Source organism: Neofelis nebulosa, chromosome X (assembly GCF_028018385.1).
Source record: "Neofelis nebulosa isolate mNeoNeb1 chromosome X, mNeoNeb1.pri, whole genome shotgun sequence".
Lineage (NCBI taxonomy): Eukaryota > Metazoa > Chordata > Mammalia > Carnivora > Felidae > Neofelis > Neofelis nebulosa.
Window position 1 is genome coordinate 98,363,149 of NC_080800.1, and position 27,814 is coordinate 98,390,962.

At 41.3% G+C, this 27,814-nt stretch overlaps 1 protein-coding gene across 1 annotated transcript; it reads right to left on the minus strand.

Moving 5' to 3' along the window:
• Positions 1–2,417: 2,417 nt before the first annotated feature.
• Positions 2,418–27,098, minus strand: NKAP (NFKB activating protein). Its single transcript, XM_058713849.1, has 9 exons — positions 26,540–27,098; positions 23,672–23,752; positions 12,250–12,320; positions 11,928–12,071; positions 9,766–9,829; positions 7,854–7,963; positions 7,468–7,543; positions 6,203–6,352; positions 2,418–2,767 (listed from the first exon to the last, which is right to left on the minus strand). Exons 1-9 carry the CDS (start codon positions 26,935–26,937, stop codon positions 2,593–2,595), a joined length of 1,269 nt encoding a protein of 422 aa, XP_058569832.1. The 5' UTR covers positions 26,938–27,098; the 3' UTR covers positions 2,418–2,592.
• Positions 27,099–27,814: the final 716 nt, after the last annotated feature.

Genomic DNA, 27,814 nt, shown 5'->3' on the forward strand with positions numbered 1-27,814 from the left:
TACTTTGTCTTCTTCCCAGCCTAACACCAGATCATCACTTGTTCTTACCATCCCTATGAGGCCGTCTTACCTGGCTGTAAAGTTTTAAAACACCAAAGACAAGATAGCATGACAGGTGATTACTTACAAGTACGTCAGAATACGTATTTACGTAGATAAGCACTGGAAGGGAACACAGAATACTAAAGGCAATTGATGTGGTAAGACTGTGGGTAATATTTTTCTTCTTTTTGTAACTCTTACATTTGTGCAACAGATACAAAAGGAGGGAAGATCTGATCAGAACAACAGGCAAGGAGGTGGAAAACTAGATAAGTCTCCCTGAAGAATAAAACATAAATTTCAAACACAACACCCCTCCTATTTGATTTATGGCTCAGATGACTAAGCACAGTTTGAAGCAGTAACTCTCATGAGCTCAAAATAAAATACTTTTAGCCCTTTTCTTCTTCCCTCCTCTTCCCCAAAGAACATGCTACTGAAGCTGTTCTTTGGTAGATCTTTCCTGAACAAACCCCTGGTGAAAGAAATGAAAAGTTCTGAAATACATTAGTATATTTTTTTCATTTAGTCAACAAGCATTTGTTGACTATCTAGTCTGTGGAGGAGACAGGAGAATCCAATCAAAATCCACAATAATCCTAGATCAGAGCTGTTGCATTTAAACTACCTTGCCTACTGAAAATAAGAGTGTCAACTCATTCAGTCTCTAGGAACCAGTAATAAAAAATAATGTTCTTAGAGAACAAAATTCTTGAGTAGGGATTATAAATTTCGGTTTTATCACACAGGAAGTAAATGGATTACAACTCATAAATTTGGAAACTTAGTTTCCTTTTGTCTTTTGGAAGGAAGAGATTTACTAGGTTAGGCAGCGGCAACAACGATAAACAGAAATCACTTCAGATTCAGGGGTCATAAACGTTGCTACACGCCAAATGGTTTAGCTGTGGGTTAAAGGTAGACACTTTCCTAGAATATATGTTAGATAGTAAAACTTTTTATCTATACTTTGAAATACGACTGCCTTATTTTAAAACTTTGGAAAAAAACACTTTCAACTATTACAAGGAGAAAGGGCATTTTATAAGCTCAGAGTTAGAACTTCCCCATCCCCCAGGTAATTTAGATTTATCCTAGACACGTAACAACACAGCTCAAAACAAACTTAACAAAAACAGCCAAAACTTCCCTTGTCCCCTTTCCCCTTCACTCTTGTGACCTAACAACTCAAACTGAACAAAATAACGGAAGAAAAAGATCATGAACTAGTCCCAGAATTTTCCATTTCTCCCAAACTTAAAAGTCAACAGTAGCCATAAAAAGTGATAAAGTGAGGAGTTCTATATACAAAGTTAAACTGAATGACAGATGTAAAAAATAAACTGAAAGGTTTAACAATGTTTAAAATAAAATATGCTTATTACACAAAGGACAGACTTAAAATACGTTTACTATCATTTTAGCTTCATCCTTACGAAACAACGATGTTAAAAACAATACTTCGTTAAATTTTTTCCTATGAAACTCCTAACTGCAGTGGACTCCCATTCATTTCCAGTATTCAAATAATGACCTAAGCACAACTTAGATGGAAATAATGTACTCACACTGGCACAACAGTAGACTTCCTAACATTTTATACTCGGAAGAACCATTTTTTTTTTTTTAATTTTTTTTTTTTTCAACGCTTTTTATTTATTTTTGGGACAGAGAGAGACAGAGCATGAACGGGGGAGGGGCAGAGAGAGAGAGGGAGACACAGAATCGGAAACAGGCTCCAGGCTCCGAGCCATCAGCCCAGGGCCTGACGCGGGGCTCGAACTCACGGGCCGTGAGATCGTGACCTGGCTGAAGTCGGACGCTTAACCGACTGCGCCACCCAGGCGCCCCTCGGAAGAACCATTTTTAAGTAAACCTTTAAGAATTTAAAACACTAATGTTCACGTCTTCAACTCAGTACGTCTGTGGGTTAGTTTGCTTTTTGGCTTGTTTGTTGGATTTGGGGATAGAGAGGTAGGGACTGAAAACAAAATACATTATTTCCAGGGCGGACTATGTATTATACAGGTCAATTTTCGAATTCCAGGTTTCCTCTTTTCAGCAATGCCTTCATCTTATTAACACAAGTGGCCTCCCGTATGTTTCTATCAAGACCATTTATAACACATTCAACAGAGAGAAATGATTAATTTCCCACAAGTTCAGTTGGAGTGGGGGTAGGGGTAAGGGTGGAGGGTGGGCACGATGTAGAGCTAAGAGTAGCACTGGCCCATGGTGTGAGAGTTAAGTTTCTTGTCTTATTGACACTTCCTCTCAATGCCACCTCCCCGAATACAGTATGATCTCATTCGTAATTTGGATTTTTAAATCAGAAAGTTATTACGGTCAATCCAAAAATAACCCAAAGATCTTGCTAAAATTATATCAATAAGCAGCTTTTTATTGAAGGACTACAAGAATTAAATAGAAGGCACAGTAGCACTGTAAAGCTTTTTCATTTTTCAGATCATAATAATCTTTTTGTATGTATATGTGGAACCCAGACTTTTTTTTGTTGTTAAAAATGTCTGCTGAACAATCAGAAAATCCTTATTTGTCATCTTTCCCTTTAGTTTTTCGGTATACCATCTCTCGAAAACTGGCCAGAATCTTGTTTTCTCTCTTTCGCCTCTCTTCTTGGTTAAAGGACGCCAGGGCTCTCTTCTCATCAGCACTATAGATCTGGTTCTCTTTCCGCAGTCGCACGGCCTCCATTCGGCGATGCCTGGAGATAATTTTATTTTTGGCTTAATTTCTCAGTAATTATTCTTATAGTACTTCCCCACTAATCCTGTCTTAATACAGAGAGGCCTAGTTAAAAAACTGACCGACAGAAATTGTTTTGGTCATGGGTCGGATATTCAAAAGATCATTCATTTTATCTGCCGATGTGTCCTTTGATTCATTTGCAGTATTCAAATAATGATCTGATGCTCTGTCAACATCACGAAGGTTATCAACTTCAAATACTAAGGGCGTAAAAACAACCAAGACTAGCAAACTATTAAACTTCCTATGTGATATGTGGAATTTACCTTTGGGGAACTGACAGTAAGACAGAAGAAAGATTTAACTTGTCATCGATCAGGTGGAACTTCCTCAGGGTTCTAATTTATCACACAATCAAAAGAACCAGGTCTAATACTACAATAGAATTTGAGGAATTTCGCGAGTGGATTTAATAACTTCCTTAGAATCCAGTAGCAGCTCAAAGAAAAGAAGGGATTTAGCACAAGGGCCAAATAAGGAACATGGGGGGCCGGGGCTGAGGGAAACTATTTTATCGTCTTCAAAAGGTCTCCTTGCTTAGAGAGAAAACTTCAAGAAACTCTTTTATGTATATGTAAACCAACCCTACACAATCGGTTTGCGATCAGGCTTGAGCTATGTCTAGAAAAGTAGAGAAAACTGAGTAAGGAAAAGGGGAGAACCATGGATGGAAAGACAAGGAGATGACAATGTATTCAAGGTCGCTCAGGGTACAGTGAGTTTATTTGGAACACAAAGTGCTATGTGAACAATGCTATAAAACATCTATGTACCCGTCTCCTAGTACGTGGGAAAGATGTTCTCTTGGGTATCTAGGAATAGAGTTGTCAGGTCACAAAGTATATGAATGTTCAACTTCCCAAGATGATAGGAGACTTTTCCAAAGTGGTGGTACCAATTTATATTACCACTAGCAATATTTAAGAGATCCTGTAGATCCACATCTTCTCCAATGCTTGGTATTGTTAGAACTTTGAACTTTCGTCTATCAAATAGATGTAAAATGGTATTTCGGTATGTTCTTGATGTCTGTTTCCAATGATAACGAACATCTTTTTATGTATGTGTAAGCCATATATTTTTCTTCTTCTAACAAATGCTTGTTTGTGTCATTTTCCCATTTTTCTTTTGGGTTGTTTATAGGTATTTAAATATTCTCAATACTATCAGTTCTAAGATCTTGTCCCAGCTTGAAACTTGCCTTTTTCCTTAAGTCATGTCTTTTGATGAACAAAAGTTGTTACTTTTAACCTAGGCAAATTTATCACTATTTTATTTTATGTTTAAGAAGCACTTTCCCACCCCAAGATCTACTACATATCTACTCATATTTTACACTAAGTGTTAAGTTGTTTTGACATTTAAGTCCTTTATCTAGCTGCACTTTTTTTAAAGTTTATTTATTTATTTTTGAGAGAGAGAGAGAGAGAGAGAGAGAGAGAGAGAGAGAGAGAGACATAGGGAGGGAGGGTAAGAGAGAACCCCAAGCATGCTCCATGCTGTCAGCACAAAGCTGACACGGGGCTACATCCCGCAAACTGTGAGATCATGACCTGAGCTGAAAGCAAGAGTCGGACGCTCAGCAAACTGAGCCACCCAGGCGCCCCTGCACTCATTTTTTTTTTTTTTTTTTAATTTATTTTTGGGACAGAGAGAGACAGAGCATGAACGGGGGAGGGGCAGAGAGAGAGGGAGACACAGAATTGGAAGCAGGCTCCAGGCTCCGAGCCATCAGCCCAGAGCCTGACGCGGGGCTCGAACTCACGGACCGCGAGATCGTGACCTGGCTGAAGTCGGACGCTTAACCGACTGCGCCACCCAGGCGCCCCTGCACTCATTTTTAAATATGGTGATGATGCAGGGTTCTACTTTCATCTTTTTCCAAATGGATAACCATTTTTCTCCTGCTCCATTTACTGACAGTTCTTCCTTTCCCCAATGATTTGACATACCATCTCTTTCATATAACTTAAGTTCCACACATGTATGGCTCTGCCTCTGGGCTCTGTATTTTATTCCACTGAACAATTCATTTGTTCCCCTGTGCTTTCTAAAGTTCTGTAAATTTCTTAAGTCCTCATATCTGGGATGGCACATCTTATCTTCCTGTTCTGCTTCTTCAAAGGTGACTGGGCTATTCTCAGCCCTCTAGTCTAACTTATAAAACATTAAGTTTCACATAAAACTCTGTTGTGATTTTGACTAGAACTGTACTGAATCTACAGATCAGTTTGGGAAGAACTGGCAACTTTATATAATGCCTTCCTCTTTAATGTCTCTTAATAATGTTTTATAGTTTTCTCTATAGATGTCTTAGACGTCTTTTGTTAACATTTATTCCTAAATCCTTAATGTTCTCTGCTACTATTATAATGTTGGTTTCTTTTTATTTAATTACATTCTCTAATTGTTTCCTGGTACATAGGAATGCAATTCATTTTTATGTATTAACCTTACATTGAACCATTTATTAAGCCCTCCTATTATTTAGAATCATCTGGATTCTTAAGGATTTTCTATGGAAAAAAAGTCATATCATTCACAAAAAATGACAGTTATATCCTCCTTTCCAATGCTTATGACTCATTTCTTTCTGTCTTACTGTGCTAGTCCTCAGAATTCCAAGATTCTGGAGTAGCTTCAGGTGTTCTGCAAATATTTGCCTCCAACTTTATTTTAAAATATTTAACTATTTTTAAAAGTTTATAAAGTTTTTAAAAATCCGAAATTCAGGTTTATCTTGGTACTGATGCCCTGTTAGTTCACTCGAATCATTCTTCTTCGTACTTTGCTTTTTCTTCCATAATTTTATTTTCATTTCCCTATGCTGAACCTGATGTCTGTCATAATCGTTTTCTGCTCTTCATTCTCAGAGTCCACAGAGAATCAGAGACTCCACATCCTCTGACTCTACAGAGAACTAGAGGCAAACTCAGAAAACAGGAAACACTGTCTCACGAAAATGACTTCCTCCTACCAGAATGCCACATTCTTCATGGAGCAGTGTTAAGTGACTGAATTAACTATATCCTCTAGAAAACAAAACTATCTGTACCAAAATACAGACTAGGAAAGGACACTGGAAAGACTGATTCTTTGAAGTTGGAGAGATAGCTGATTTTGAGGCTGAGTTGCACACATAGTTGCAACTTTAGACAACCATGTTTATACCAATAAACCAGTAAAACCAGTATTATATAAACCAAATAAAACCAGTATTAAACCAAAATCGTTTATGTAAACCAAATAAAACCAGTATTAAACCAAAATGTATACTCTACTTTTCATTAGGAATGATCACTTAATGAAAATCAATTACCAAAATACAATTATGATAGTGAGAAAGGAAAAGATCTAATCATGGAAACTGACCTCGATGCCAGTAACTTACCTGCTACCACTCATTACATAACCCGAGCATTCAAATGATGCAATTTCTTCACTTGTCAAGCCAATTTCACCTCTTCTTGGGATACGTTTCCCAGCTTTTACGTATTCAGCCATAGCTGCACCCTCACCAGGCAACAGTGCATGGCCATAGCTACAAAGTAATTCAGAATTCAGAAAAGTTCATTATAAAAAACTCATCATCTAAAGAGAGCACAAACACATCTCTCAGAAAACAGCACAAAAATAACAGTTGCTGGGCAGCAGCAGGCTGGGAAGCCCAATGTGAATTACTTTAATTAGTGAACATTGCACTCTGACCTACATAACTAACCCAGAAATAAAGACATGCTTTGGAAGAACAAAAGAACTGAAATGAGTGAGTACAGATTCATGGTTTACAATTATGGATCAATTTATGTCTATAAGCACTGCCTTTACAGCTTCTGCCCCCAGCTAATTCCTTTCCCCTTCTTTCCCTTTAAAGAGAAAAAAGAGAAATATCTCAAATTAACATACTTTTTAGGCTTATAACCAGTAATAATGCTACCCAGTAACTATTATCTATTAACTTTTATTTGAGGGGACTTTAAAAACTACCATCCCGGAGAGAGCCAAAGCATAAGAGACTCTTAAAAACTGAGAACAAACTGAGGGTTGATGGGGGGTGGGAGGGAGGGCAGGGTGGGTGATGGGTATGGAAGAGGGCACCTTTTGGGATGAGCACTGGGTGTTGTATGCAAAGCAGTTTGACAATAAATTTGGTATATTAAAAAAATAATAATTAAACTCAAAGCTTAGAATACAAAAATAATTTCTGTTCTTGTGGAATTTACATCCCAACAAGGACATAACTGCAATACAAGGTAGAACACATAAAACAACACACAAAAGAAACAGAAAATACTTTGAGGACGAAAGGGTTAAAGAAGGGTAGGAATCATATCTACTTGTGGAGGGAAGGTACTGGGAATCAGCACATGATCCCTCCTTTTGAAAGGGGTTTTAAAAGATGGTAAGGATTCTGACAGGAAGAAATTGGAAGTAGTAAAGAAACTAGGGCTGGGAAAAAAAGGGAAGGTATGTTGGGGGAAGCATAAGGTAAACAAGGCATGATGTGGAAAAGTGCACAGCAAATGCAGGAAGTTTTAGTTCCGCTCACTTGGAACCTGGGGTGTAAATAAAGGAGTAGAGGGTGATAGGGTTGGAAAGGTAAGTTAGGGCCATACTTTGATGAAGGGACTTCAGTTATTTTAAATACACACTTACTTCAAAGGTTTATCATCCTGAGAGGCAAGTGTTTTTGGAGCCTCTGGGCCAATTAAGTCTGAGGGTTCTTCAGGCTCTGCAGGAAAGATGTTCAGAAACAGATTCACATTTTGACTAATCAGTTAATTTAATGTATTTTTTGTTTTTTGTTTTTTTTGGAGAGAGAGAGAACGCATGTGTGCATGAGCAGGGAAGGGGTAGAAAGACAGGGAGAGAATCTTAATCATGTTGGGCACGGAGCAGCCCAACACAGGGCTCGATCTCACGACCGACTGACATGGGGTTCGATCTCACAAATGTGAGATCACGACTGAGCCATCCAGGCACCCCATGTTAATTTAATGTTTTTTATCTGTTCTGAGTCAAAGTCTACCAGAAGAACCTACTTGATCGATCCTTCCAGGGATTCTCCAGAAACTCTTCTTGGGAATCTTTAGAGCTTGAATCACTGGAATCTTTTCTATTCTTCTTAGACTTCTTTTTCTTGTATTTCTTCCTGTAATGATTATAATTTTATACAAATACAATTAACAGCCCCACATTAAAGGGAATCTCATTTTTTAAGGCAATGAAAGACTGATGAAAATATTTAAATTTTCAGCTCATTAAAATTTTTAGAGAATTTTAATTAAAAAATCTTAACTTATTTAACCAAATCATGTTTCACCATAAAAAAGATCCCTCAAGGGAACAATGAAATACAGCTCTCATGTTGTAGAAAGATAACAAATAAAGCGGTTTAAAAACCAGCTCTTACCAATTTGAGCATCAGTAATTTGAAGTGTAATGGATTAAAATACGTCAGATATGTCTGAATCCTTGGGTTCATAATGATACTAAAAAAGTCCAAATCATTATTTTGAAAATTCATAAAACAAAAGAAGTTTTTTAAAAAAGTAATTATCTTGCCTTTACTATACAAACTGTACTTCAGGGCAACCAAATAGTTGATGAGGGTTGACTTCTCTTATAAAATTATTCTACCTAAGAAAGCCAGAATTACACTATCACCACTTTGCAATCCCTAATGAAATAAGGGATCTACGCAATGACCACCCATGGCTATTAATAGGACAAAAAGAGACAATCAGACATTATCTGCCTCCTGATGAAGTATGCACCACCTATGAAGTATGTGTGCCAAAGACTCAAATCTGAACCTTATCAAGTCTCTAGACCTTACTATCAAAATATATGAAATATAGAGGACAGAGAACATGTTACAAAGCACACAATTAAAAATATAATCAGGGGTGTCTGGCTGGCTCAGTCAATGGAGCATGTGACTCGATCTCAGGGTCGTGAGTTTGAGCCCCACACTGGCTATAGAAATTAGTTAAAAATAAAGTCTTTAAAAATAAGAATTTTAAAAAACAGAATCAGGGGCACCTGGGTGGCTCAGTTGGTCAAGTGTCCAACTCTTGATCTCGGCTCAAGTCATGATCTCATGGTTTGTGAGATCAAGCCCCATGTCAGGCTCCATCCAAACTGAGCTTGGAGCCTGCTTGGGATTCTCTTGCTCCCTCCCAGGCTTGTGTTTGTGCTCTCTCTCTCAAAATAAATACTTAAAAGTACAATCAGCAAAACCCATACTACAGGAAACTCTACAGGTAAATGATTTGGTTTTTAAAAAAGTAAACAGAAAGAACAAAAATGGAAGGGGAATCAATTGATTTAAAGAGGTGTAAGAGACATATCGATAATCACAATTTATGGGCATCATGTATTTATTTATTTATTTTCTATTTTTTTATTTTCTATTTGAGAGAAAGAGAGAGAGAGAGAGAGTGCACGAGCAGGGGAGCAGCAGAGAGACAGAGACAGAATCTGAAGCAGGCTCCAGGCTCTGAGCTGTCAGCACAGAGCCCGACACGGGGCTTACCCCACCAGCTATGAGATCATGACCTGAGCCGAAGGTGGATGCTTAACCGACTGAGCCACCCGGGTGCCCCTATGGGCATTACTTAGACCCAGATATGAATACACTGTAATAAAAATCTGCTGAGAATTGAGGAATTATTGCTAAATTTCTTAGGCATGATAACAGCTCTGTAGTTATGATTTTCTCTATCTTTTAGAGAAACATGCTAGATTATGGACAAAATGACATCTGGGATTGGTTCTGAAATAATGGGGGGTGGGCAGTGGAGACTGCCAAAGAGTTGAAATTGTTCAGCTAGGTGATGATTATACAGGGTATCATTATACTATTTTATTTATCATTATTTACTTATAACTTTATGTAATTTTATATATATTTTAACTTTTCCATGATAAAAATTAAAGAGAAAAACTGACGATCTGTGTTTCTTCTTCTTTTCCTTTTTCTTGGCTTTCTTTCCTCTTCTTTTTGTATCTTCATCTGCAAATTAAAGCATATTTTAATTAAAAACAAAAACTTAACTCTAAAACCCTAGTAATTTTGATTAAATATCCTATTGCTGCCCTATTTGCTGTTACAGAGAAATTTATCAATTCAAAAATTTATTGCTACTCATCAAAATATGTGCTAGGCACCAGGGACACAGGAATTAAAGTCATACTAAGCCTTCAGTGATAGAGGTGTTATTATTAACTTCACTGTGTGAGATAATAGTATGGTGATAAGTAGGAAAATGTCATTTTTTAGAGATGTACACAGAAATTTTTAGGGTGGCAGTATGATATTTCTACTTTACTTTGAATATCTCAACAAAAAAGATGATATTTAAAGCAAATGTCAAAATACTAATCCCACGAACCGTGAGATAATGACTTGAGCCGAAGTCAGAAGCTTAACCGACTGAGCCACCCGGGTGTCCTGCTAGTTTTTTTTTTTTAACGTTTATTTATTTTTTGAGAGAGAAAAAGTGCAAGCAGAGGAGGGGCAGAGAGAGGAGGACAGAGGATCCAAAGCAGGCTCCGTACTGACAGCAGAGAGCCCAATGTGGGGCTCAAACTCACAAACCGCGAGATCATGACCTGAGCCAAAGTCGGACACTCAACCGACTGAGCCTCCCAGATGCCCCAGGCTAGTTCTTTTTAAAGTCAGTTTTATTACAAAAGCACTGCATGCCCTCTGTTGAAGTGAGGAAGGCACGCCGCACGCAGGCAGATGGACTTCTGTACCAAGTAACAGAAGCGAGAGAAAGAACACGGACTACTGAGGAGACGGAAAGCACATCTCAGGCTACAGAGGACGCTGCAAGAGTGACAGGGCACGTGTGATTAGACAGGGAGCCAGCAGGATCCAAACTTTACCCTGAAGGCCACAGAGAGCCACTGAAGGATTGTAAGTAGGGGACAGACACGCTCACACCTGTGCTCTAAGGAAGTTTGCTCTTCCAGCAGTGAGGAAGAAAAGTGACAACGGGGGCCAGGAAACCCAGGTGACATCAGAGGAAAAGACACCTTCATGTCATGTGTCCCCAGAGGGGGCACCCTCTGGTCAATCATCAGCCAGGAGAGGGCACAAAAAGGTGGCTTTTTGAGAGGCACCACCCCACAGGGGGTGTCTTCCATAAACCAGCTGCTGGCCCGAAAGGGTCCTTTATGATGTGCCTTTTTATTTATTTGAGAGACAGAGAGAGAGAGAGAGATGGAGTGTGAGCGGAGGAGGGGCAGAGAGAGAAGGAGACACGGAATCTGAAGCAGGCTCCGGGCTCCGAGCTATTAGCGCAGAGCCCAACGCGGGGCTTGAACTCATGAACCACGAGATCATGACCTGAGCCGAACTCAGATGCTTAACTGACTGAGCCACTCAGGCGCCCTTATGATGTGCCTTTTTGTTTTTTTTTTTAAATATATATTTTTTAATGTTTATTTATTTTTGAGACAATGCGAGAGACAGAGTGCAAGCAGTGGAGGGGCAGACAGAGGGAGACACAGAATCTAAAGCGGGCTCCAGGCTCTGAGCTGTCAGCCCAGAGCCCGACGCGGGGCTCAAACTCACGAACCGCGAGATCATGACCTGGGCCGAAGTCAGACGCTTAACCGACTGAGCCCCCCAAGCGCCCCTATGATGTGCCTTTTTGACAACGGCACGGAGGTGCCCACCAAGCGTGAGGATGACACACAAGGGCCGCTCCTCGGGGCCGACGCGGCCCTATGGCTTGCTCGCTGCCACACGTCTCCCAGCCCAACCTCGCCCCGGTTCGCTGCCACACGCCTTGTGCAGCCACACACAGCCAGTCGGGAGCCACGCTGCTCGGGCTTGAATCCCAGCTGTGCGACCCTGAGTGCCGCGCTTACCAGCTGCTCTGGGCCCCGCGTCCCCGGCTCTAGGACACATTCCACAGTTACCGCGCGGGGCAAGCAGCGACAACGAACACCGAGCGCTTGGCAGGGTGCCTGGCACGGAGGCAGCGAGCGTTCCACAACTCTTGGCTGCCGTTACCGCGTTTAAGAACCTTCTTTGGAAATAAATTCTAAGTAGAATGAGTCGTGAAGCCAGGCTTGCAGAGCGATGCCGGCCTTCTTACCACTGGAGTCCGTTTCAGAGTCAGAGTCACTGTCGCTGTCTGAATACTTCTTGCGTTTTCTTTTAGATGATTTTTTCTTTCTCTTTTTCTTGGACCTTTCTTTTGAATGACTAGACTTCCTCTTCTTCTTCTTCTTCTTTTCTTCTATATAAAACACGGACATAAAATTAACTTCTAAATATTATGATTATCAATTTTATTGTATTTGAAATACTGATAAAGAACAAATGATAGGCAATTTGAGTAAAAGCGAAGTATATTCAGCTATTTATAAACACTTTTTTCAACTTCTCAATTAAAAAGCTCTGTATTTTAAAAATACCTTCTGAAGTAGAAGCTGAAGTAGTGCTTTTCTTTGGCTCATCATCCTCTACTGGTGTGTGTTCATCAGAGCTGAATTTAAAGAAGACAGTTATAAGAATCAGAAAAGTGATGAAATGAGGAATATAAAAATATGGAATTAAAATTTTTGGGGGTGCCTGGGTGGCTCAGTCCATTAAGTGTCTGACTCTTGGTTTCGGTTCAGGTCATGATCTCACAGTTCATGCGTTTGACTCCGCATCGGGCTCTGTGCTAACAACAGGGAGCCTGTTTGAGATTCTCTCTCTCTCCCTCTCTGCCCCTATCCTGCTCACTCTCTATCTCTCTCTCTGTCAAAATAAGAGATAAAAAAAATTTTTCAGTGATGACACTGATTGTCCAAGAACCATTAAAAGCAAACACTGAAATAACTTGGTAAGGGTACAGTTTGAGGGTCTATCACATTCAAAATAATATAATAATCACTTACATTTGCATAATGCTTTAGAGTTTACAAAACACTATTCAAACTGAAAGCAATATGTACGATATATATTTTCAGAAGAAATCACAGGGCAAATGTATGGAACCATAAGGAGAGATGGAAAAAACTAGAGACAGGAAGGCTAAAGGAAGACTTCATGATTTTAATCTCAGTGTATAAAGGACATATGGTAGAACAGCAACCGTTCTGTCTCCCCAGAGCAATTAGAACCTAACACACTACAAGATACAGAGATTTAATTCTATTGTAGACAATTCTGAAAATGAATATATTAAAATTCTATAATAGTTTAGAAGAGAAGTTTTCATAGCATATAATCTTTTTAAAAAAGTTTTATTTGGGGCGCCTGGGTGGCTTAGTCAGTTAAGCGTCCGAGTTCAGCTCAGGTCATGATCTCACACTCCATGAGTTCGAGCCCTGCGTCGGGCTCTGGGCTGACGGCTCGGAGCCCGGAGCCGGCTTCGGATTCTGTGTCTCCCTTTCTCTCTGCCCCTCCCTTGCTCATGCTCTGTCTCTCTCTGTCTCAAAAATAAATAAAAAACATTAAAAAAATTTTTTTTAAAAGTTTATTTATTTTGAGAGAGTGACAGACATATAGAGAGCATGAGAGCATGGGAGGGGCAGAGAGAGAGAGAGAGAGAGGGAGAGAGAGAGAGAGAGAGAGAGAGGATCCCAAGCAGGCTCCACACTGTCAGTGCAGAGCCTGACCTGGGGCTCAATCCCACGAACTGTGAGATCATGACCTGAGCCAATCTCAAGAGTCATATGCTTAACCAAATGAGCTATCTAGGTGCCCCTATCATATAATCTTTTAATCTGAAGATCACATCTGGAATAATTTAGGTATTGCCTGGAAAATTATTTTTAAGGTTCTTTCCAACTCATTCTTTCAGTTCATATTCTTTGACCATTTTCCAAGGTATCTATAAGAACAAGTTTCAGATAATAATGCTATCACTGTCACAGAATACAAGTTTACCTATCAAGCACATTGTTTCAACTCAAAGTAGACACAGATAGAGGAGAGGGAAGAAGAACCTCATGAACAGCACCAAAGGGGAAAAAAATAAGGAAAAAAATAATTAGGCCTTCAGATATTGTATTTTTTAATTTTAATTTTATTTTTGAGAGAGAGAGAGAGTACACACATGCAAGCAGGAGAGGGGCAGAGAGAGGGGAACAGAGGATCTGAAGTGGACTCTGCGCTGACAGCAGCGAGCCCAACAAGGGGGTTGAACTCACAAACTGTGAGATCATGATCTGAGCCAAAGTCAGACACTCAACCAACTGAGCCACCTAGGTGCTCCCAGGTACTATTTAATACAAGAAAACTAACTAGGGGCACCTGGCTGGCTCGGCTGGTTGAGCATGAGAGTTTTGATCTCGCCATTGTAAGTTTGAGCCCCATGCTGGGTGTAAACATTTCTTTTTTCTTTTCTTTTTTTAATTTTTTAAACACTTATTCATTTTTGAGAGACACAGAGACAAAGTGTGAGTGGGGGAGGGGCAGAGTGAGAGGGAGAAACAGAATCTGAAACAGGCTCCAGGCTCTGAGCTGTCAGCACAGAGCCTGACGTGGGGCTTGAACTCATGAACCACGAGATCATGACCTGAGCCGAAGTCAGATGCTTAACCGACTGAGCCACCCAGGTACCCCTGGGTGTATACATTTCTTAAAAATAAAATATTGGGGGGAGCCTAGGTGGCTTAGTCAGTTAAGCGTCTGAATTTGGCTTGGGTCATGATCACACGGTTCACGAGTTCAAGCCCTACATCGGGCTGTCTGCTGTCAGCATAGAGCCTGCTTTGTTGGATCCTCTGTCCCCTCTCTCTCTGTCCCTCTTCCTCCTCAAAAATAAACATTAAACAAAAACCTTGGGGGGCACTTGGGTAGCTTAGTCAGTTGGGTGTCTGATTCTTGATCTCGGCTCAGGTCACAATCTCACGATTTATGGGTCTGAGCCCTACATCAGGTTCCTTGCTGGTAGCGTGGAGTCTGCTTGGGTTTCTGTCTCTCCCTCTCTCTGCCCCTCTCCTGCTCTTTCTCTCTCTCTATCAAAATAAATAAACTTCATGTTTTTAAAGTTTATTTACTTGTTTGAGAGAGATAGACACAGCATAAGCGGGGAGGGGCAGAAGGGGGAGAGAGAGAACCTCAAGCAGACTCTGTGCTGTCAGTGCAGAGCCTGATGCGGGGCTTGAACTCATGAACCATGAGATCATGACTTGAGCTGAAATCCAGAGTCTGACACTTCACCGACTGAGCTACCCAGGCGCCCCACGCCTATTGATATCAGCTCAGGTCCTGATTTCACAGTTGTGAGATCAAGCCCCCTGTCAGGCTCTGCACTGGCAGCACGGAGCCTGCTTGGGATTCTCTCTCTCTCTCTCTCTCTCTCTCTCTCTGCCACCCCTCAAAATAAATAAACATTAAAAAAAAAAAAAAGAGGGATGCCTGGGTGGCTCAGTTGGTTAAGTGTCCAACTCTTGATTTTGGCTCAGGCCATGATCTCATGGTTTGTGGGTTCAAGCCCTGCATCAGGCTCTGTGCTGAGGGCATGGAGCCTGCTTGGGATTTTCTCTCTCTGCCCCTCTTCCCCCCTCTCTCTCAAAATAAATAAACATTAAAAAATGCAGGGGCGCCTGGGTGGCGCAGTCGGTTAAGCGTCCGACTTCAGCCAGGTCACGATCTCGCGGTCCGTGAGTTCGAGCCCCGCGTCAGGCTCTGGGCTGATGGCTCGGAGCCTGGAGCCTGTTTCCGATTCTGTGTCTCCCTCTCTCTCTGCCCCTCCCCCGTTCATGCTCTGTCTCTCTCTGTCCCAAAAATAAATAAAAAATGTTGAAAAAAAAAATTTAAAAAAAAAAAAAATGTTAATACATTAAAAAAAAGAAAAGATGAATCCAAAGAGACTTACACCAAGACACATTATAGTCAGTGTCAACAGTTCGAGATAAAGAGAGAATCTTAAAAGTAGCAAAAGGAAAACAACCAGTTATATACCAAAGAACCATAAGAACCGTAAGCCCATAAGCTGGTTTCAGTAGAAACTTTATAGATCAGAAGAGAATGGCATGATATATTCAAAGTGCTGAAAGGAAAAAACTTACAGCCAAGATTACTCTACTCAGCAAGGTTCTTGCTCAGAAGTGAAGGAAAAATAAGGAGTTTCCCAGACAAGCAAAAGCTAAAGGAGTTCATCAATACCAAACCAGCCTTACAAGAAATGTTAACGGGACTTCTTTAAGTAGAACAGAAAATCATAACTAGAAGTAAGAACATTATGAAAGGAAAAATCTCATTGGTAAAGGTAAACATATATTAAAGGTAGTGGATCAACCACCTATATAGCTAGTATGAAGGTTCAAAGACAAAAGTAGTAAAATCAGCTAGACCTACAATAATTAGTCAATGGAAACAAAATAATGAGATGTAAAATATGATATCAAAACATAAAAATTTGCGGGGGGGATGTAGTTCTTTTAGAATGCATTTGAACTTAAGTGGGCATCAACTTAAAATAGATTACTATATACCTAAGACATTATATATGAACCTCATGGTAACCACCGACCAAATACCTAAAACAGATACACAACCAATGAAAGAATACAAACATAACACTAAGGAAAGTCACCAAATCTCAAGGGAAGAGATCAAGAGAAAAAGAAAGGAAGAGAGCAAGAGAAGAAAGGAACAGAGAAGAGCTACAAAAATAATCAGGAGAAAGTCAACAAAATGGCAATAAGTCCATACCTATCAATAATTACATTAAATGTAAATTTATTAAATGCTCCAATTAAAACACATAGGGTGGCTGAATAGATTTAAAAAAACAGGAGATGCTGCCTACAAGAGACTCACTTCAGAGACATACAGACTGAAAGTGAAGGGATGGAAAAAGATATTCCACACAAATGGTAACAACAACAAGCTGGGGTAGCAATAGTTATATCAGACAAAATAGACTGGAAAACAAATTCTATAAAAAGAGACAAAGAAGGACATTACATAATGATAAAGGGATCGATCCGACAAGAAGACATAAAACTTGTAAATATCCATGCACCCAACATAGAAGCACCTAAATACATAAACCAAGTATTAATGGACGTGAAGGGAGAAACTGACAGTAACAGAATAATAGTAGGGGACCTTGACACCCCGCTTACATCACTGGATAAATCATTCAGACAGAAAATCAATAAGGAAACAGTGGCCTTGAATAACACATTAGACTACATGGACTTAACATATATATACAGAATATCCTATCCAAAAACAGCAGAAAACAGATTCTTTTCAAGTGCACATGGAACAGTCTCCAGGATTGATCCCATGTTAGGCCACAAGACAAATCTTGATAATTTTAAAAAGACTGAAATCATATCAAGCATCTTTTCGGACCACAACAGTATGAAATTAGAAATCAATTATAAGAAGAAAGCTGGAGGGGTACCAGGGTGGCTCCGTCGGTTAAATGTCCGACTTCAGCTTAGATCATGATCTTGCAGTTCATGAGTTTGAGCCCCACATCGGGCAATCTGTTGTCAGCGCAGAGCCTGTTTCAGATCCTCTGTTCCCCTCTGTCTGCCCCTCCCCTTGCTTGCGCACTCTCTCTCTCTCTCAAAAATAAATACACTTAAAAAAAAAAAGGCTGGAAATACACAAACACATAAAGGCAAAACAACTTGGAATTAAACAACCAATGGATCAATGAAGAAATCAAAGAGGAAATTAAAAATGGAAACTCAACAGTACAAAATCTATGGGATGCAGCAAAAGGAGTTCTAAGAGAGAAGGTTATAGTGATACAGGCCCAACTCAAGAACCAAGAAAAATATCAAATAAACAATCTAATCTTACACCTAAAGGAACTAGAAAAAGAACAAAGCCCAAGGTTAGTAGAAGGAAGGAAATAATAAAGGTCAGTCGGTTAAACATCCGACTCTTGATTTTGGCTCAGGTCATGATCTCATGATTCAGGATATTGAGCCCTGTCACAGAGCCTGCTTGGGATTCTCTCTCTCTGCCTCTCCCCCAAGTGAAAGCACACACGTGTGTGCGCATGCTCTCTCTCTCTCTCTCAAAATAAATAAATAAGCATTTTTTAAAAAAAGATCAGAGTAAAAATAAATGAAACACAGACCCCCCAAAAAACAATAGAAAATACCACTGAAACTAAGAGTTGGTTCTTTGAAAAGATAAAATTGATAAAACCTTTAGCCAGACTCAAGATGAAGAAAAGGGAGTGCCCATATAAATAAGATAAGAAATGAAAGAGGATAAGTTACAACCAATACTACAGAAATACAAAAATAATCATGACATTACTAAGAACAATTACATGCCAACAAATGGAACAAACTAGAAGAAACAGATAAATTTCTAGAAATATAACAATTGTCCAAATGAGGAAGATTACAATACAGACTGATTACTACTAATGAAATTGAATCATTAATAAAAAAAACTTTCAACAAAAGAAACTCCAGGACCAAATGGCTTCACAGGTAAATTCTACCAGTTATTTAATGAGATAATACCTATCCTTCTTAATTCTAAAAAACTGAAGAACAAACTCACTCACTCACTGACTTACTACAAGGCTAGCATTACCTGATACCAAAGCCAAAGACACCACAGACAAAAAAAATTAGAAGCCAATATCACTGATGCAGGTATATATAGATGCGAAAGTCTGCAACAAAATATTAGGAAACCAAACTTTATACTACATTAAAAAGATCATACACCACACTCAAGTAGGAATTATTCCAGAATTGCAAGGATAATTCAATATCCAGAAATCAATGTGGATATACCACATTAACAAAATAAAGGATAAAAATCGTATGATCATTTCAATAGATGCTGAAACACCATCTGACAAAATTCAACATCCAAATAAGATACAAACTCTCAGCAAAGTGGATATAGAGAAAATATACCTCAAATTAAGAAAGGCCAGATACGACAAACCCACAGCTAACATCATACCCGACAGTGAAAAAGCTGAAAGCTTCACCCTAAGATCAAGAGCAAGACAAGGATGCCTACTCTCACCACTTTTATTCAACATAATACTGGAAGTACTAGCCAGAAGACAAGAAAAAGAAATAAAAGGCATCCAAACTGGTAAAGAAGTAAAACTGTCACTATTTGCAAAAGACATATTATATACAGAAAACTCTAAAGACTCCACCATTCATGTTGTTTGTCAATTGTACCTCAAAAAAAATTTCTTTGTGGGCACTTGGCTGGCTCAGTGGGTTAAGCATCCAATTCTTGATTTTGGCTCAGGTCCTGGACTCACAGTTAAAGGAGTTTGAGCCCCATGGCGGGCTCTGCACTGACAGCACAGGGTCTGCTTGGGATTCTCTCTCTCTCTCTCTCTCTCTCTCTCTCTGCCCCCCCCCCAATAAATAAACATTAAAAAAAATCCCTTTTAGGGCACCTGGGTGACTCAGTAAGTTTAGTGTACAACTCTTGATTTCGGCTCAGGTCATGAGCTCCTGGATGGTGAGTTCAAGCCCCACATCAGGCTCTGCGCAGCCAGTGCAGAGCCTGCTTGGGGTTCTTTCTCTCCCTCTCTCTGCCCATCCGCTGCTCACTCTCTCTCTAAAAAAATAAATAAATACACTGAGGGAGAAGCAGGGGGACCGGGATTTTCTTCATCCTTCAAACACAGCTGTATTGAAGCCAGATCACTTGGAACACCCAGGAAATCAATCTGTGGAGTGGCAGAAGGCTCTCCATGGGTGGAGAGAGACAGCTTGGCAGGATCAAGGTGCGTGTATGTGAATTGGGGGAGACAAAATGGCACAGGCATGGAGGGGAGGGAACCCCTTCTGTGGAGAGACAAAGGGGAGAGAAAGAGAGAGGGGCTGTTAAACCTCTCCGGACCATGGACTCGGGAATGAGAAATACGGCGAGTGCCAGTTTCTATTTTGCAAACAGGCTTAGGAGCTGAAACTCAGAGGTTTCAAAAGTGCCCGACTTTTTCCAGAGTGAAGCCGGAGCCGTGTACACGCACCTGGAGGGGAAGGAGCCGGCCCCGAAGCGCTGTAGCCATCCCAGGGGCGCACCGGGAGAGAATAGTCCCCTTCCTCGAGTACGGTGAGAAGAGGGTTTATTGCCTCCCTAAGAGCAAAAGACCCGGCAGGCGCCAGCCAAAGGCGTTTTACTGGCAGGGCTGAGTGGCACTACACCAGAACAGGGACCGTGCGGCGCGGGATTCTTCAAGACATCGGGTTTTGAATCGCAGCCGAGCGCCTAGGAGGAGCGGGAGACTGTGGAGCAGGACAAGTTGACCGCCCGCTCTGTGAGGGCTGCCTGAACAGCGTGGTTCGAGACACCGGGTCTGGGGAGGAGAGATTGGGGTGTCACCATTTTTCTCCCCAACACCAACATGCTGGGGCTTCAGGGAGCAGCACAATGACCCCCAGGGGAGGCGAGACCCGCTTACACCAAACCCCACCCCTCTGTGTCTGGTGACTGCTTATCTACTGGAGGAACACTGACACTGGGTGAACCAGAGGGCCTCTCTTCCAGGCCATCATAGCCACTGGTCCCAGGCACCAACAAGACGACTGTTTTTTTGTTTGTTTTTGTCTGTTTGTTCTTTTCTTCTCTTTTTTTCCTTCTACCCTCTCCTTTTTTTCTTTTGGAATCAGGCTCATAGTTTCTGATTTGTTTTTGGTCAATTCTTATTTTATACACACACACACACACACACACACACACACACACACTTTTTTGTTTTGTTTGTTTAATCCGGCATTTTCACTCTATTCTTTCTACACCTTTTCTATCTCTTCTTTAGTTTCCTTTCTCTTTCTCAGGATTTAGCCTTATAGTTTTTTTCCTTTGCTTGTTTTTTTTCCCTTTTCATTCTTCTTTTTGAATGGGATCAGGCTTCCCCCCCTTTCCTTTTTTTTCAGGGTTACTTCAATGAACAAATGAAAACACACCTGGTGGAAGGTCCAAACATTCCACCACTACAAGCAAGGAGGAGCTTTGCAGAGGACTGACCAGTGGGACAGAGCAGCGAAATACACAACAGAGTGCACACAACACACTCCATAACACTTCGTGAAATGCCAGGCCCTGGACAGTGTATGACCCCCTTTTTAATACAGTAGTTCTTGCACATAACGAGCTATTAAAAACACGCAAAAGACAGAAACTTAGCCAAAATGGCAAAACAGAAGAATCCTCCTCAAAAGAAAATTCAGGAAGAAATCACAGCCAGAGAATTGCCCAAAACATATATAAAAAATACACGTGAACAAGAATTTAGAATCACAGTCTTAAGACTAATAGCTGGGCTTGAAACACAGACGACAGCAGAGAATCTCTTGCTGCAGAGATCACAGACCTAACAAATAGTTACAATGAATTAAGAAATGCTATACATGAGATGCAAAAGAAGCCAGATACAGTGACATGGAGGATGGAAGGAGTAGAGGAGAATATAGGTGAAAAAGAAGATAAAATTACAGAAAATGATGAAGCTAAAAAAAGAGGGAAAGGAAATTACTAGATCATGAAGGGGAGAATTAGAGAGCTAAATGATTCCGTAAAACAAAACAGTATCCTTATCATAGGAGTTCCAGAAGAAAAAGAGTGAGAGAAAGGGGCAGAAGGTTTATTGAACAAATTACAACTGAGAACTTCCCTAATCTGGGGAAGGGAACAGGCATCCAAGTCCAAGAGGCACAGAGAACTCCCTTCAAAATCAACAAAAACAGGTAAACACCATGACGTATCATAGACAATCTGGCAAAATACAAAGCTAGAGAATTCTGAAAGCAGTTAGGGACAAACAGGCCTTAACCTACAAGGGTAGACACATAAGGGTAGTAGCCGACCTGTCCATGGAGATTTGGCAGGTCGTAAGGGAGTTGCAGGAAATATTCAATGTGATGAACAGGAAAAATATGCGCCAAGAATCCTTCATCCAGCAAGGCTGTCATTCAGAAGAGAAGGACAGATAAACAGCAAAGCAGAAAAGAGTATCCAACTGGAAACAGACAGTCTCTTCGGTAAATGGTGCCGGGAGAACTGGACAGCAACATGCAGAAGAATGAAACTGGACCACTTTTCTTATACCATACACCAAAATAAATTCAAAACGGATGAAAGACCTAAATGTGAGACAGAAAACCATCAAAATCCTACAGGAGAAAACAGGCAGCACCTCTTTGACCTCAGCCACAGCAACTTCTTACTTGACATGTCACAGAAGGCAAGGGAAATAAAAGCAAAAATGAAATACTGGGACATCAAGAGAAAAAACTTCTGCTCGGCAAAGGACAATCAACTAAACTAAAAAGCAATCTGATGGAATAGGAGAAGATATTTGCAAATGACATACTGGATAAAGGGTAGTATCTAAAATCTATAAAGAACTTATCAAACTCAACACCCGAAAAATAAATAATCCAGTGAAGAAACGGGCAGAAGACATGAACAGACATTTTTCCAAAGAAGACATCCAGATGGCAAACAGACAAATGAAAAGATGCTCAACATCACTCATCATCAGGGAAATACAAATCAAAACCACAGGGAGATATCACCTCACACCTGTCAGAATGGCTAAAAGTAACAACTCAGGAAACAACAGATGCTGGTGAGGATGTGATGAAAGGGGAACCCTCTTGCACTGCTGGTGGGAATGCAGACTGGTGTGCAGCCACTTTCAAAAACAGTGTGGAGGTTCTTTAAAAAATTACAAATAGAGGGGGGCCTGCGTGGCTCAGCAGGTTAAGCATCCGACTTCAGCTCAGGTCATGATCTCATGATTCGTGGGTTCAAGCCCCACGTCGGGCTCTGTGCTGACAGCTCAGAGCCTGGAGCCTGCTTCAGATTCTGTGTCTCCCTCTCTCTCTGTCCCCCCCCGCCCCCACTCACACTCTGTCTCTCTGTCTCTCAAAAATAAATGTTCAAAAGATTTTTTTAATTATAAATAGAACTACCCTACAACCCAGCAATAGCACTACTAGGAATTTATCTAATGGACACAGGAGTGCTGAATCGAAGGGGCACTTGCACCCCAATGTTTATAGCGGCACTTTCAACAGTAGCCAAATTATGGAAAGAGCCCAAATGTCCCATCAACTGATGAATGGATTAAGATGTGGTATTTATATAATGGACTACTACTTAGCAATGGAAAAGAATGAAATCTTGCCATTTGCAACAACATGGATGGAACTAGAAGGTATTATGTTACACGAAGTAAGTCAGTTAGAAAGACAGATATCACATGATTTCACTCATAAGTGGAATTTGAGAAGCTTAACAGATAATCATAGGGGAAGGGAGAGAAAAGTAAGATAAAAACAGAGAGGGAGGAAAATCATAAGAGGCTCTTAAATGAAGAGAATAAACTGAGGGTTGATGGGGGTGGGGTAAATGGGTGATGGGCATTGAGGAGGGCACTTGTTGGGATGAGCACTGGGTGTCACATGTAAGTGATGAATCACTGGGTTCTACTCCTGAAACCAAGACTACACAGTATGCTAACTAACTTGAAAATAAATAAATAAATACACAAATAGATAAAAAAAAATTTTTTTAAAGCCCTTTGTAAGGCTAACATGTGACATACAATCTGCTGTTAGGCTGAGAAAAAATAATTCAAAATAATATAAACACATTTGTTTTAATACTGAGCCCTTCTGTGAATAGGAAATTAGCACCCCCATGAATTACAATTTAAAAAGAACAATTAATAAGTTAAGATCCACTAACAACATATTTTAATCATTAGGTAGGTTCAATGTTTTTAAATGTTAAGGGGTAGAATAGCATAAATCACAAGATGAAAAATGTGAGCTTTACTTCAAGTTCTTCACTTAACAAAAATTTTTACAATAGTCTCTGGATTTAAACAAATGTTACAGTTTAAAAGTATATTTTCAAGTCACTTACTCTGGTTCTGGATTCTTTGGAGAAAGTCCCCATACTTCAGGAGCTCCCAATTCTCCAATCCTCTCTCTCTCACTTAATCTCCTAGAAGATACAGGCGTACAAATTATTAACTCCATGGCCAAACTGTCTCCTAAATCGATAATCAATTCAAAGGGGCCCAGTTAAGTTCTATTTTCCCTTTACGTTTTAAATTTTAAATTAATAAATTAAGTGTAAACTCAACATTTATGATCTCATGTTCTCGACAGTACTATTAAATGGTACAGACTATAGAGAGCCTGAGAGTCCAGGCCAGACTTCTTTGTTTATACACATTTATGAGAGTAAAGAGCAGTCTCTACTTTTGATTTAATCAAACCCATGTTCAGAAACTCAGGAATTAATAAAGAAAATAAAAATGAAGCATTAGAAGTAGCAAATAAAGAGAGCTCTGAAAGTGAAAGAAAAGTTTTACTTGACTAAAACTGTCCTCAATGCGATACGGGGCTTGTTTTCTCTATTTTCCCTTTAGTTCCTTTTTGGAAAAGGGATATATCCTCCATCTACTCTTGGAGGACATGAAAAAAATTTTTACGTTGTGGTTCCTTTTAGTTTTGCTCATAAACAAACAAACCCAAAAAACTAAGGCTCAATTCCTCAAAGTTTAGCTGCTTGTGACTCCATTTGTTAAAAAAGACAAAAAACAAACTTTTACAAAATAAACTGATTTGATTGCTTGAATATATTAGTTTTTACATCTTTATTCAGGGGAAAAGGTATTATAATCATGCAGAATTAGACTCAGGTTTCCCTTTTGAAGAAACAGCCTAAAAGGGTCATACTTAGGGGCGCATGGGTGGCTCAGTCGGCTGGGCATCCAACTTCAGCTCAGTCATGATCTCACGGTCAGTGAGTTTGAACCCCGCACCGGGCTCTGTGCTGACAGCTCAGAGCCTGGGGCCTACTTCGGATTCTGTGTCTCCCTCTCTCTCTGCTCCTCCTCTGCTCACTCTGTCTCTCAGAAATGAATAAATGTTAAAAAAAAATTTTAAAGGGTCATATATAAACCAACTTGGAATATACGCATACAGGGGGAAGAATGACACGCTGTAGGAACAGTCAAGTTCTCATCCCCACTGCCACAGCTTCATCTGTACTCTTAAGATAAATTATTCATCTCCTAAGTGTACAAATGCAAATTTCATCCAAGAAGTTCTGACATCTTTTGGTGAGGGTTGTCCGGTAAGAAGCTGGTTGCTTTCTGACTAACACAGCCAGGAGATAACTTGCTGACAAATTTAATTTGGAGAGGTAGGTCTCCAACCTAAGTCAGTACTGTTTTTATCGTTTCTGCTTCCACGCAGGAAACTCTAAGACCTAACACTCAACGACTATTTATTAGGTTCCAGGCACTAAATCATTACAACAACTCTAAAAGCCTTGGCACTAATTTTATCCTTTTTTAAATGGTTAAGAAATAAAGCTCAGGGAAGTTAAGAAACGTGCTCAAGGTCACACAACTATTAAGCAGCAAAACGGGGCTTCAATAATAATTCAAAAAAAAAAACACCCCCAAAATGTGTGTGGATAAAAGTGCACACTGTTTATAAAGATAATCAAAGTTAATAATAATAATAATAATAATAAGAAGAAGAAGAATAAAGCAGAGCTTCAAACTCAGGCAGACTGATCCTGGAGCCTGTCCTCTTCATCAATGCTTTATTACTTCCCATTCTTGGAAGAAAAAGATTTATGGAGACCTCTCCCCGCGGTCGGAACCTTAACCTCCTCCTCAATGCCTGTGAAACTTTTCAATTTCCTTTCCAACACAGTACAGGTAAAGCACTTAATATAGTGCCTGGCATAACTTAACAGTCAATAAGCATCAGCTATGAAGACTTACACAGCAATAATTATAACCTTTTTTCCTTTCTCTTTCTCAAGCGATTCACTTTCCCTCTCCAATACTCACTCTCCTGAGAGGACACTTGATTTCGCCCTGACCCCGTTTTTCATGGCCAAACTAGAAACCATTTAACAAGACCCTTTTCAGTGCAGCCTAATCAACAGTTCCGCCGATCACTTTCCCTACATGCAATCGTCTCAGTCTCAGAGGTTTTTCTCCTCTCCGAGATAAACTCTTTGACCTCAAAGCTTTCCCACCTCTCCGCCAAACGTTTCCGCTTCCACATCCCGTTATCACCTCCAACCCGTCCCATCATTCAACGAGCAATGGTTCTGCGCCTACAAAGTGCTAGGCACTCTGCTAACTTTGTGATCAACAAAACGGGGCCGTTCTATTCCATGAGCTCAACCCAGTGCCAAATGAAAGCCCGCTCCACGGGGGCACCTGGATGGCTCAGTCCGTTAAGGCTTCGGCTCCGCTCGCGAGTTCGAGCCCCACGCATCCCGCCGCCTGCTGTCAGCCCGCACGGAGCCGCGTTCAGGTCCTCTTTCTCCCAGTCTCTGCCCCTCCCTCCACTCGCGCGCGCGCGCGCGCGCTCTCTCTCTTTCTCTCTGGCTCAGAAGTAAACATTTACAAAAGAAAAAAAAAAAAAGCATGCTTTACACGTAATAATGACAAAACCAAGTAAATACTGTAATCCCGTTAGGTCTGAGGCTCTGCACAGCAGCGCTGCACGCCAGGAGCCAGAGGTAGGAGACACCAGGGCGCTGAATGAAGGGGCCGCGGGGAGGGGTGAAAACCGAAGGGAAGAAAAGGGCGAAAACAGGCGTCGTGGTGGGTGGACAGAAGGGACGGAAACGGGCGCCAGGCAGGCAGAGAGCGAACTGCGGACAGTCAGAAGGGGGCGGGGGGGTGGCGAACCGAAAGTCCGACTCCGGAGGCAGGTGGGCTCCCGCAAGAGAAGGCGTGCCCGTGTCACTCACTTTTGCCGCAGGCTCTCCTCCCTCTCCTTGTCCAGAAGGCTAGGCCACGGCTTGTCGCTCCCGTAGGGGCGTGAGTAGCCGCCATAATACGCGGTCGATGAGGCCGAAGTGAAGAGGCTGCCCCGCGGCGCCGAGGGCCGCTCTCGGGAGCGTGACCGCGAGCGGGATCGGTAAGACTGGTTTCGGGACCCTTGGCTGAAGCCACCTAGCTGATGGCTGACACCATTCCGGTCCCCAGACCGAGAGCAAGAGTGCGAGCGAGAGCTCGAGCGGGAGCGGCGGCCCCGCGGGGAGCGGGCGGATTTGCTGGGCTTAGGGCTCTTGGACAAACTGCGACGCTTCCCCCCAAAGCCCGAGGCCTCCCCGTCCGGGCTGCGCGAACGCGACACCGGAGCCATCGCCGCCGCCGGGTTCCCCGAGCCGCCGGGTGCCCTCAGCCGCTAGAGAAGGGAGCGCTCTCCCGAGCTAAGGGAGATCTCGGTTGCTTCGGATCCCAGAGCCCGCCGTCGCGCCACCACCGAATGTGAGGAAACCTTGGAAACAGTTCCGGGTACGTCGGCAAATCCCTTCCCCCGACCTAGGTGGCTCTGCCGTCGGGACAGGATGTGTGTATAGGTATAATGAAGCCGGTGGGGCAACCGGATCCACCTATCCTTCCGGTCCCGGGCGAAGCGGCTCAAATCTAAACCGGACTAGAGACCTTGTCCTTTCTTCAGCCTCGAATCGAAATACTTGAAGGGAAGGGCGAGAGGCCCCAGGAGACAGTCCACTGAGCAGCCGTATGAATAACAAACCCAGTATGACTTTATATGTATATGTTTGTGTTTATGTACATGCATGTAGGAGTATACTCACCCCCACACGCGTTTTTTTCTTTCTAATCTCACACAAAGTAAGGAGTGTTTATCAAAATTGGTGGTAAGCTATGATGTCAGCCCCATTTTGCCCAGTTAGCTTAGAGGGCACAAATTCTGTGTTGATAACTTGAGCATGGGGGTGCCCGGGTGGTTCAGTGGGTTGAGCCACCTACTCGTGATTTCGGTTCGGGTCCTGAGTTGGGATTCTCTCTCTCTCTCTCTCCCTCTGCCCCTCCCACACCCATTCTCTCTGTCTGTCTAAATAGATAAACAAACAAACATTTTTTTAAAAAAAATTACTTGAGCCTGATACACTATAGTTAAGTTTGTAGCCTGGAGAAAACTGCATATTTCGTCCCCAGAAATTCATCTCCTCTAATGTGCTCCAGCAAAAGGAATTTGTAACCCATTTCTTGTC